This window comes from Anopheles merus, chromosome 3L (assembly GCF_017562075.2).
Source record: "Anopheles merus strain MAF chromosome 3L, AmerM5.1, whole genome shotgun sequence".
NCBI classification, from domain to species: Eukaryota; Metazoa; Arthropoda; class Insecta; order Diptera; family Culicidae; genus Anopheles; species Anopheles merus.
The window spans coordinates 22,500,489-22,512,965 of NC_054085.1; the positions used below are offsets into that span (position 1 = coordinate 22,500,489).

The 12,477-nt window shown below is 43.2% G+C and overlaps 1 protein-coding gene across 6 annotated transcripts in view; it reads left to right on the forward strand.

The window, feature by feature from the left end:
- LOC121599617 (serine/threonine-protein phosphatase rdgC-like) overlaps positions 1 to 12,477 on the forward strand; it is a 49,683-nt gene that overhangs the window by 3,842 nt on the left and 33,364 nt on the right. For 2 of the 6 annotated variants that reach the window (XM_041927555.1, XM_041927560.1), the window contains exon 2: positions 10,474 to 11,058. In XM_041927555.1, the coding sequence (XP_041783489.1) occupies positions 10,854 to 11,058 (205 nt within the window). In that variant the 5' untranslated portion in view covers positions 10,474 to 10,853. The other 4 variants (XM_041927557.1, XM_041927556.1, XM_041927558.1 and 1 more) reach the window with 4 other exon arrangements.

Consider the following 12,477-nt stretch of genomic DNA (forward strand, 5'->3'; position numbering starts at 1 on the left):
TCAAAAATGAAATTAAACCTGTGTGTTGAAGAAGAACGCATTCTACAGCGAGAGAGAGAGAGAGAGATGGAGAGTAAGAGAGTAACAGAGAGGTAAGCGAATTGAAAGTTATTCTTTCATTATTGCAAGTGCTGCACGCACAACTTGATCGTGTGGCGATGAATCACCCGCCGTGGAATGGTAAACATTTCAAACGTGTGAAACTGTAGATCCCAACCGCATCCCCGGTACCATTACGTTCCGTGCTCGATTGCGGCAAACGCTTTATTCCGAAGAAAAATCAATCAACTGGTATGGGTGGAAGGAGAAAAATTGTTTTCTCGCTTTTATGATAGTCACAAAAATAAAAGAAATTGGATAGAATTAATACACAGAACGAAACGGTACTTATTGCTCCGGTGCTGGTGTTGATGGTGGAAAGTATGGAACATTAACTATAGAGTGCGAGGTTTCGTTGTCTCTTCTCCGGTTTCACAAAACAGCAGCACACCTACAGTGCAAAATGGGAAAATGGGAAATCGATTTACTGGGATGTGCGGTTTTAATTCCGAGAATTATTTGCTGACCCACCGAATACGAACCAGAACCAGCACTGCTAACACCGATGAAAAATGATATAGATCATCGGACTAGCGATGGCGATCGAGGATGGAGGTATACCATTTGGGAAATGAATTATTACACGCGTTTGCGCGCAGTAAGAACTGTACGGAGGAAAAAGGAAAAATCGACTCACATTTGCATTAAACAAACGGTGAAATCATGCGCATTTTATTTGCCTTTCCTCCTCCCTTTTCGGTAACAAAATCAGTCAGCACTCATCCGTCAAGTCCAATCCGATTGATCGATCGACCCGGTGCCGGCTCGTCCATCCACAGCGGACACTTATTGTCCGTCCGCTCCGGTGGCCGGCATAACTCTCAGCCAAATGCAATGAAACATTAAGCGGACATCTTGGCAATCTTCGCTGTCTCTCGGTCTCCACGGTGCGGGGCGACCCCGATAAATGCTGATCTGCTGATTGGGCCAATAAACCGTAAATCGTAAAGCAGAGCCAAAATGCAAATGTTTTCTGGGTCAGTGGAGCGACGACGCTCCATGGGGTGGGGAGGAAGAGAGGAGGGGGAGGGGGGATTGTCTACCAGCGCAGACCAGGAACGCAGAAACCGTCGGGTCCCGTTGAGTGAGATGGTGCCGGTTTTGGGAATAAAACACATGTACAAAAAAGCGTCTCGCTGCGAGTCGGAAATTCGGTCAGGTCGGAATTAGTCTTTCCCGAGTTGGCCAGCGTTCTATAGCAAGCGTGCGGGATGGCGGAGACAAAAAAAAAAACAGAATTGGATTTGGATTCTTCAGACTACAATTGTCTGCGGCGCAAAGTGCTTCGTTATGCAGAACTCGTGGAACAAAGTGCAACATAAGGGTAGCAACTAGCAACATCATAATTGGATGCCAATATTTGGAACGCACGAGAGCATGAACAGTGGCACCATACATAACGTCGAAATGGAGATTGGATTGCCAACGGATTGTTGTTCGGGTGGTTCTGTTATTTTGGCTATTCCCTTCCTCCCTTGGTATGATGTAATGTGTCCCAACGCCGAATGGAGATAAATTACTTTCCACCTTTTGCGCTGGATTAGAGAGATGCTGCGGCGTGACGGCGACATCATCAATCTTTCGTCGGGTTCGGGCGCATCGGGCTTTGCGTGCGAGCGCCGGGGTGGTTGAAAATTGTCGTCACGTGTCAACGCTGGGGCGCACTTTTAGAGCGCCCTTTCACAATAAGCAACCGAAATGGATTGATGTCACCGAGTGTGCGTACTACTGTTTTAGGGTCACTTAACAAACAACTGTAGGGAAGCAGCTGGGGTTTTAAAATTGTTTCTCATTCCCGGTTGCAGTGCTGTGCCGCTTGTACTTTTAGTTGGGTGCATAAAGCCTAGGCAGGGATTGAAACAATGACATTAACGGCCCAGCATACGGCGCTACCACAGGTTTGTGTGTTTGGTACAGTAGGGGGTAAACAACTCGCCACTGGTCACGAGTGGGTTTTATTGATTCAATTAAAGCGTCAGATTAAATCAATTTGTTGTGGCGTGTTTTGCTTTGTTTGTGGCTTCGCATGCGCTTTAGTTGGACGCGGTTCAATTGTCGCTGGTGCTGGTGCAGATTGGAGCAGATTTATTGACTGTATAAGCCGACCAATCTGATGGTTGGACAGAATGGCTTTGAGTAGGTAGTTTGTAAGTACTGGAAGGGTTCACCGTATATAACATTTGCTGGTAATTCAATATTGGTAATGATAATTGTGAAACAATTGCACCATGCATCGTTTTGATTTGTTGTTTAGTATTACGTGAGATCTTAGTCTTATTATGGGTGTAATATTGTTGTGATAGCTACAGCTACAAGGTCACACGATGATTGTATCGCATCTAGACCATATCATTCTCAGCAATAATGCGCTATTTGGTTGTGTAATAAACATGTTTTCGATATGGCCGTATCGTATATTTTGAGAGAGACATTAAGGTATTGAATGTTGTCATCTGTCGTCAATAAAACCATTTGAAGCTCATGCTGGGATCAGTACATTATCAATTAGATTCTATCAGTGGGTCACTTTCCCTTTTAAGACTGTACACTGCATTTTCAGCCTGTCAGCTGTTTGCATTGTGTAGCAGTTTTAAAGCAGCTACTAAAGTGGGTGTAATAGTCAAGTGGACTTATACCAAGGTGTATGCATTTAGAAGGTTGATTTTGAACGCTTCTGCTCTTGAATGAAGATTTTAAGAGAGTTTTTTTGTATGTTCGTCAAGTTACCAGAAAGCCTATTTAAGCAAAAGCTTTTACCCGTAAGGCTATGAGACCACCTGGTCTACATACACTTTGATTCGAGATACCTCCGATTGATATCTTCAATGCACCTTGAGATGAATGAACAACACGACCTTGTTTTGCTATTTTTTCGAGCAGGTACTCGAAAGTAATTCTAGCTTTGAGGCTGAAAATCGCAGTTGTATGTGGTGTTGCATTGAGTGTGGCCATGATTTTAGCCACCAACTGTCAAACTCCATACAAAAAAGCTGGCTAGTATCGTGAAAGGCCCCAGTTGCAGTTATATTCTATTACAAAAAATAAAATAGAATATTGAGCAAAATTAAGTAATTATGATTTTTATTGTAAATCAGTATGACTGTAGATGTTGTGCATATAATGTTCATTAAAGTTGATAAACATTTTATAATTGCTCTGTAACAACCGTAATCTTGTGCATAAACTGATTTTATGTCATATGTATTAAGATTAGGAGTAACAAACAGGATGATGTGGGAATGAATCTTACCTCACTAATCCCAAATATATTTGAGATGCCCCAAATATGTGAATCTGAAGACAATTTTTTACATTCTCCGCCCTTAAAACCGTCACTGTTTTATTGCCATGTCAGTTTCACACGCCGGCAGCCCGGTAAAATATGCGGCCAATGATCTTGTGCGCTCAGATATTCTTAGATTTTCACCGGATTATGAACCCTAAAGCCCCATGTACAAGGTAAGATTATCCATTCCAAAACCGGGTAATCTGACGCATCTTTGTCGGCGGGAAATGGTTCCATCAGTGCTCCGATGGAAGGTGTTATGAGTGATGGAAAATGTCACCTTCAGCCATGGTTGCTTCCCAGCTTCTAGTTGAGTTTATTTGCGTCTGAAATGTGCGGGCTTAAATGTAGAAGTTTCGATTAGAAGGAATTACTGCTACGGTCGTTTAAATCAACTTTCTTCCCCATTGCTTCCGTTGGATTCAGGATTTGTTTCCTCCCCTCTACCGTAGAGGATTTTCTCTCATCTTATCGAAGGCTTAACAGACAGCCATCCCATCGTCCGTTGATCGTATTTTTTCCGTATTCTTGCGAAAAATTGGCAACGGATGGTTTGGATGGATCCCTTTTCATCTCTCTCCCTTTCTCTCTCTCTCTCATTCTTTTATTTAACCCCTAAAGGTATCAAAATGGAGGAAGTGAGTGAGTGAGTGTTTAAATTCCTGCTTCGGAGAATGCTCGGTTTCGGTGTAAATCGAGCGTTGAAAATTTGAGCCCGTTCGATGCCCGACTGGACGCACCGAATTTCACAGCAACGCATATGGAGCACACACACACACATATAAGAGAGCAATCCCGAAGTAAAAGCAGAAGCTGGGAGATATAAATTCCTTGAATCGCTTATCGAAGTTCAATGAAATGAAAAATTGTTGATTGAGTGGTAAAATAGGCACCGACCGACCATATGATGACCGACCGGTATCGGAGAAGGAGACACGGAATGGGCCACTCGAAGTAATTGGGTGTGGAAGATTGTCCTTTGTGCGCGGTGTAAGGTAGGGGAAAGGCAGAAGAGGCAACGTGACAGTGGCTGGGTCAAAGATTTGCTGTGGATTAGTTTCGATGAAGCAAGAAATAAACTAAAAAAACCGACGTAAGCTGAGGATTATGAGGCACGAAGGAATGTATACGGACTGCTGTGTGCTTTCCGGTGGGTGGGGGTTATTTGTTTTCCTTCTTGGGATTCAGTTCCCAGTTGGCGGGCTCTTGAATGGATTGTTGAACCGGTGGAAGCAACATCGAATGTTTGCATCTAACACACTGGAAAAGTGTACGAGATGAAGGATGCATTTCGTGCTGCAAGATGGAATGCAACGGTTATTTGTTTTTAATCACAAAAGTGATAAAGAGCACGTGCTTTGCTGTGCCGGGAATTACAGTAAAAGTATATATTTCCTATTATAAACCATTGAACCAGCCTGCCAAAATATGGATAAAGTATTACAGCGTGTAAAAAATGGATTTATTAACAATATTTCTTTACAGTTTTAACGTTGACATACAATAACTGAATTGACTATGGCTAAATTGAATTATTGGAAGTGAGCGTTGTGTTCAAAATATTAAGTTATCTGTGTAGATGCTTAAATGTTAATGTACTTTGTGTGAATGCTTAAAATATGTGATTTAGTGGAATTATTATATAGATAGGTACTATAGATACATAGTAAAGGTTATAGCTCTTTAGCTGTTCCAAAATTTGTTCAAATAAATTTCTATTTCTTTATTTTTTACATGTTTAAATTGTTATTAAATTTTTTAAAATTCGTATTATAGTTTAACGATAGTTTTTCCAAAATGATTTGGCGTAACGTCCTACGCGGACATGCCGGCCTATATACAGGCTTTCGAGACTTAATTCATTACCACGTAGCCGGATAGTCAATCCTTGCCTTGGGGGATGACGGTCCATTCTGGGCTTGAACCCATACTCATGACGGGCATGTTATTGAGTCCTTCGAGTTGACGACTGTACCACGGGACCGCCCCAATCGCAATCAGTATGGCAAGTTATTGATTATTTTTCAGTTTTTCTTAGCATAATCATTTTTCTTATCAGAAATAAGAAAAAAATCTTATCAGAAATAAATAATTATTTAGCTGTGAAATAATAATTAGACAATCCTGCAATTTGTTTACATTTTGTTTGCTTATGACTGTATGAATAATAAATTTGTGAATAAACACAGATTGTTTAGTTATAGCTATCACAACGTTCGCTAAGCGGTGGCAACATTAATTCCTAACTTTAAATTTCCATTTAAAATTCCAGGCCTACTCCAACATAATTTAAAACAAATTCCTCAGCTGCTTTCATTCAGCATTTTTTATTTCACTCACTGTGCACTTCAAAGACAAAAACTGCATTTGTACGGCAGCAATGACTGCCATTGCTTCTTTGAAGTGCATCTGATGTTTTAAGCGTAACCGTGGACGACTTTTCGCTTGGTGGTATACGCAGTACAAACGGCCACTGCTGCTTGTTGTGAATTGCAAGATTGCAGTTGCAACGTTTCGTATAACTGTAATTGCAACAGTTCTTCAACCGCTGCTAAACGACGCTGCCGCAACGATCGTCCGCCCGTACAGCCCCGTTTAGGTGTTTTGTTGTTTCACATTTAACGTGGGGGTGTAAATTGCGCACTCCATCCCCGCCTCCCCCCCCGAAAAAAAAAGACACGTACAGAACTCGTACGCGCTCATTCAGGTTCGCGTGCAAAGGACAGTCCCGGCATTGTGAAATGCGCACCCGGGGTCCGAGGTGTTTCGCTGTGTGTACGGTGGTGAAGGAGCTGGAAAAGTGTTTACACTGCTCGTTGCGTCCAATTGTGAAGCTGAAAGGAAACCCCGTTTACATGCTTGATCATGGAAATCCGGTTACGGTTGAAAATAAAACGGAGAAGAAAGGAAGGGACGGGGGTAGTCAGTAAACAATCCACTCGAGTTGTAGATTGCGCTACGAACTGGGGCTGCGAGAAATGTGTGAGAGTCAAGCAAAACGTAAGCAAAACGTCCGTTTCAATATTGCTGTATTGCGATTGGTGCAACCGTGCGAGTGTTTGGGAAAGAGTAGCAAACACACACAGACACACAGAGCACAAAACACAAATGTTTTCCTTTACTTTCCTTTCCCTACGTAACGCAACACCTCCGCGTTCAAGTTCAATTTGTCCGAAAATTATGGCCCCCTATTTATAGGTGCAGTAAATTTAGAAGCAAAGTAAAAGTCCACCACCGTTTAAGGGTCGTCTCGGTAAGCTGCCGGCGGCAATACGGCGAAACGACACCGTTTGCACACTGATGAGGTTTTGAACGGTTGGTTGTATGAATTTATTTTACGGCTGGAAATAGGATGTCAGCTTGCGCTTTAAAGTAGAGTGTAATTGTAAATAAATTAGGAATATTTTTTATTAGTTTTGTATTTATTGAAATTTAAATTAAAATAATTTCACTCCAGAAATAAAATTAAATTTCCAAACTATCTTATTGATGCTTTAAAAGGCATCATCACCTTTAAAAGATCCATTTTTCCCCCCGCACGCCACGTGGTTATCTAATGGAGACGCCCGGTACGTCACGCTGTTGGCAAAGTGGACGAGCGTTTTAATTCACCATGATTAGAAACGGGACCGTTTTGCCAAGGGTGTCCGAGGGTGTGAAAAATTGTGCCCGTGCCGCAAGGTGTGCAGCCAAATGCACGGTTGGCCGATCGCCAAAGGTGCAAAATGTGCAGTCAATCGCGACGCGAGCGCACACTTGTCAGATGGACCCGTCTGAACGGTCGTCTGGTCGGGCGAAGCGCACATCGTGTTCGTGCCGTTGACCGCTCATGACACAGTAGTAGAAGTGATGGTGTGTGTGTGTGTTGTGTGTGTGTAGTCTTCTGTTTTTACAGCCCCCTTGCTACGGTATGTTGACTGTGACCACCTGTTTCATGATTAGACTGCGAGCGTTTTCATTATGATGGCGGTGGTAGTGGTGCTGAATTTAAGGGAAGTTCCCGAAACGTTGCCTGCCCCTTTTGGTTCTTGGACTGGCTTACAAAACACAATAAAATTTCACCTCCCTTAGCAGCCGTAGCCGTAGAGGTTATGGTGAATGCGTGTTTCAGGCCAGGTCGCCAGGTGTACGATATGCAAAATGTCACCGTCACGTTCCACATAACCTTTTCGGTGAATGTTTTTTAATTAAATTATTCGTGCTAGTGAAATGGTCGCGATTGTGCAATGCGACGCGTGATGGTGTCATCCAATTTCAGCTTCTGGTCGGTTCGCTGTTTTGGGGTGCGAGTGTTAATTAAATGATTAGAGGCACAAGTGTAGTGGGCACATGGGTAGTTCTGTTTTGTTCGAAATTAGTTTATTGTGGTGCAGCACGCTGATTAAGTAAGCCATTTAATTATATCAATTAAATCTGGTACCCAGGTGTTGTTGATTCGCAATGAATTCAGGTCATCAGTAACAGGGGGTATGTATGAGTTCATTCAATATTCTTTCACAGTTTGCTGCGATGAAGAGTGCAGCTGAGGTTACAGTTTCATTTAATTTTAAAGCAAGTGCAGCATAGGCCAGTACTGAAATGCTAAGCGCTTTTAATATTACAGTAGAGCGCCACTTATCCGGGCTCATCGGGACTCAACCTCGCCCGGATATGCGAATAATACGGACCATGAGTCAAATAATATATTTAATCACAAATCCTTGATTTTTTAAAAATGTATCTCATGTTTTGATAAAGTAATACCCAGTTCTTATTACCTTTATGTTTTTCCAATGAGAATATTTGAAATTTGCCATGAGTTATTGTGTTTTTGTAATGCCAATGTGGTCTGATAACCGTTTTTTTTTTCAAATATCCTCCTCAAAACGCAATGTCACCTTGTATGGACCTTTCATTCTTCAATAGCACGGATAAACGGACAGCCGGATAACAGGTACCCGGATAAACGGCGCTCCACGGTATTTTAAATGGTAGCAAAGTGAATGTAGTAGAACAGAACAGGGATGGTTTGTATTTTTAAGCGTTTCTTTTTTATGATGATTAGAATTTCCCTCCCTGAAAGAACTACCAAACAAGATGTTTTTTTTTAAATTCCCACAAACAAGCTTTCATTGAGCGCGAAACTGCACTCTCATTGTGATGGCAGCTCGTAAGCAGGGTAAAACGTACACTCCGGCTCGAAGGACCAAAACATGTTTTCTAGTACACAAAAACCTATTAACCAACCGTACCAACAACTGCCGAGGCGGCGTTCTTTTGAAGGAAAAAACACATCTTCACTTTCGAATACCGGAAAACAGGACCGGCGGCACGCACACGCCCAGCCAGGACCACTATAAATCATCTCCACCCGTGCCTTGCATTCCCCTTTTGCGCTTTTTCTCATGTATGTGTGTGTCTATGTGTGTGTGTATGTTTGTGTGCAAGTGTATGCGGGGTTTTCTGAGGTTTCTGCGCTTTCCTTTCACGCCCGTGATTCGTGATTTGTCGCAATGCCTGCAGGAAAAATGCTGCAAATGCGGACCCGCTCACGGTATGTAAATCGCTTCCCATGTGTTTCCTATGTGTGAGTGTGTGTGTAAGGTTAGTGTTTGTGCGGGCTGCTTCCATTCATGAACCGTGCCGTGGAGGGTCATGCCGTAAAGTTCCGCAGAAATCCCTGTGTTGCCCGGCTTTCGTACGTTCCGGCGGGTTTTCCGACCTATATGAGATTGCTATTTCTTTCCCCGCTGTGCCGTGCAAAAAGGGGTTGAACGGTTGGTACAGCCGTTGTTCCGCTTCATCGTTTCGTCGTAGGCTTTGCGGCGCTCGTCGTCCATCGGCGGGCGCCCCCATCGACGAAGCATTTGCAGAGGCGGGTTTGTCGACACCGGAATGAAAAGGTTACGAGATGAGATGTGCGGGCTATTCATGAAATAGATTGCCTCGCGCTCTCGCTTCACTTTTCCGATCGTGTGTGCTACTCTCCTTCTATTCCCCCCTCTTTCACCATGCGAATCCATGACGTCGGCTTGTTTGTCAACGGCGAATGACCTCAATAAAGGTAATTTAATATCGTGCATATTACAAAGGAATACATTTTTCGGGAATAGACCTGGTTTCCTGCTTTCTTCTACAAGACGTTTCACGCTGGTCCAGCCATGTGAGACGGATGTCGTTGGATGCGGCGCTGACGGGTTTAGAGCCGAAGAGGAATTCCCCCGAAAGGCTTAGCCATTTTGGATAGTCCTTTTTTCTGGGTTTTGTTTGGGTACGATGGACCTTTTTCCCCCTACGTGACAGCGTAGGACGTGCAAAGACATTCCGACTTGACGTTCGGCGAACGAAACCTTTAGCCTGCGTCTGGGGCCTGCTGTATGTCGGAGTTCATGGGGAGTCGTGCAAACGAATTCAAGGAAATGTGTGGCGTGCATCAGCACATATCACTAGGGATTAGGATGAGCCTAGCGTCAAACGGAAGGCTATTTTGTTCTCTAGATTATAGTACGTTTCTTTTCCTCCAATAGTCCGCCCAAAAGCTTGACTATCTAGCAGCTGTAAATAGTAACGCTTTGTTGTGTTTTCGATTCGTTTCAGATCAAAGTTGGCTGGTTATGCAAACTGTCGAAGACTCTCGCTCGAAGGGCGGAAAATGGCACAGTGGGAGTATCTTCTACCGTCTGCAGCTGGCAAGGACATCGAAATGAGCACAACGCCTCCCCAGTAACAGTTCCTTCGTTGAGGGTGTTTGTAAACTTAATTAAAATATCTCCAAAGACAAGCTGGCTATGTGTGTATGTGTGTGTGTGCTTGCGCGTGGGTAGAAAAGTTCACTGCTTCCCACTACAGAGATCGTTCGAGGTGAAGCATAAGTTCATCGCAAAATCAGATTCCTATTACCGAAGGGATGCAGGTGTAATTTGTGTTACAAAGTAGCGATGTAGGGCGTGATGTAGGGAGAGGAGTTTAATGATCTTTTTGTAGGGTAGAAAGCAAGGGGACAAAATGCTGTCAGCTTGCTGTCAGCTCCGACGCTTAATGTAATTGAAAAAGGATAGGAAGCAACGAAGTGTTCGTATTTTTTTAATATTTTTGTGTCTCCTCTAAAGTGAATTAAAGCACAGTGAAGGTTTAGTATGTAGTGGTGAATGTGTAACAACAACAAAAAATGCCAACAAAGTGCACACGAAGTGCAAGTAATGATAATTGAATTTTCATCAACCACCATCAACCGAGCGAAGGGTTGAAACAAGGATCGAAAGTGGTGGTGGAAGGTGCAAGCGGATAACGTGTAATCAAACAACGACCAAACAGCGTGTGTGCGATGACGGTGTGCTAGTGGTTGCGGCATCATCGGTGGTAGTGCGTGAATGCGGAACCAGACACAATCGAGAAGCGTCGAGCAGAAATTAACCCGAGTCACCCGAGCTAGCAAGAGAGCACGTTCCAAACGAGAAGAAGCGGCTTGGGGAAGCAGAAGGTCACGAAGATGCTTCGCAACTGTGGCTGTTTTCAGCGGGCTCGGCGTAGCTCCAGCTTCGAGGACTCGTCCTCCTGCCGGTCGTCGGAGATCGAGCGGGGCGGCGAGATGACACCGCACAGTGGCAGCCTGCTGAAGCTGTTCACCTCGAAGGGCTGGTGCAGACAGTGGCGCAAGAGTGGCCGGGGCATGAGCATGACCAAGATTGAAAGAAGTAAGTATTGTGTGATGTGTATGTGTGTGTGTGTGTGTGTGGGGTGTTTTGAAGTTGGGAGGACCACTGTGGTGTTGTGTTTCAAGTTCAACACCATCATTAACCGAGATGTGAGTAATAATTCCAACGGGGAGATTGTGGGCAGCACGAGGGAAATGTGGTAGTTTAGTGGATACGATGGTGTTTTTTTTACGATTCCCCGTACGGGAGCATCCATTTGCCGTATCTTTGTTTATTATCTTCTGGCTGGAGAGGTTCGGGCAGCGATGGCAAAGGCTCTGCGCCAACGGGAATAGAATGAGTTTACGTTCGTTCTTTGTGCCGTCTAAATTGGTTGAGAACGTTTTATTTGTCCTCCGGGGGAGGCAGAATGGGTAAAATTGTTTCATTATCATTATAGCGAGACATGTGACCGACTTACGTCTGCCGTTTGGCCAGGGGTAATATGACCCACAGGTCAGGAAACTCTGAAGTCGTTGGGACCATTTGATGGGAAATGTCCGATGTCAAAATGGTCCAAAAATGAGTAGAAATAGTCAATTTTAAACATTAAACAATAAGATAATAGGAACGTTAGACAATGGGCCACTCCTCTAATTTATACCGTAATGCTGAAATTTTAGCAGCTAATTTGACGTGTGCAATGGCTGAAATTCGCAAAATGTCAAAATTAATTTAAAATAGCTGTCTAGAATCGCAAAACTCCTCAAGGATAGTAAAGTACTTTAGATGGGAATGTTGAAAGCTGCACGTAAAAAAATCCGCTCAACAACTCAAAAACATGAGTCAAATAAAGAATAAAGAATTAACTTAATCAACTGTTTATGTACTAAATAAAGTACATGAATCTAAGCGGATGAATGGTAGCAATTCGTTTTTCAATGCGTTATATTTCAGCTTGTCGATCAAGATATAGGGAATAGTTCAGTTTAAACAGTAATATAGCTTAAATCAGTATAATTTGTTCTTGTAGTGGATAAATTATCGAATCTTAAACCACACTGAAACCGTGATGATCTCTGATGGAATAATAAGCCAAAGGAGGAGGTTCCAAACTTTAACGGAAACAGTTCCTGTTGTTACGCCTAGTAACAATCTGTTTATTTGAGTAGCGTTTGGACCTTCTTAGAACTGGCGCTCGTGTGTTATAAGCTTTCGCTGCACAGTTTAAAAATTGGTCTGTTTTCTCTAGTAGATAATTCGCAACTAACTTTCTCCATTGCGCATATTCTTCGTCAGCTGATCATTCTTGACCCCGCTTGACCCCGTTTTGTGACCGCTGCCGAACTTGTTTCTAATTGGCTCTATTTTTGGATCAGCTTGTTGTCAAGCCTTACAGGGTTTACCAGCATAATAAACAACTGTCCACTTGTTTATAACAATAGTCGTTTTGAATAGACACCGCTGTCTACCACTTGC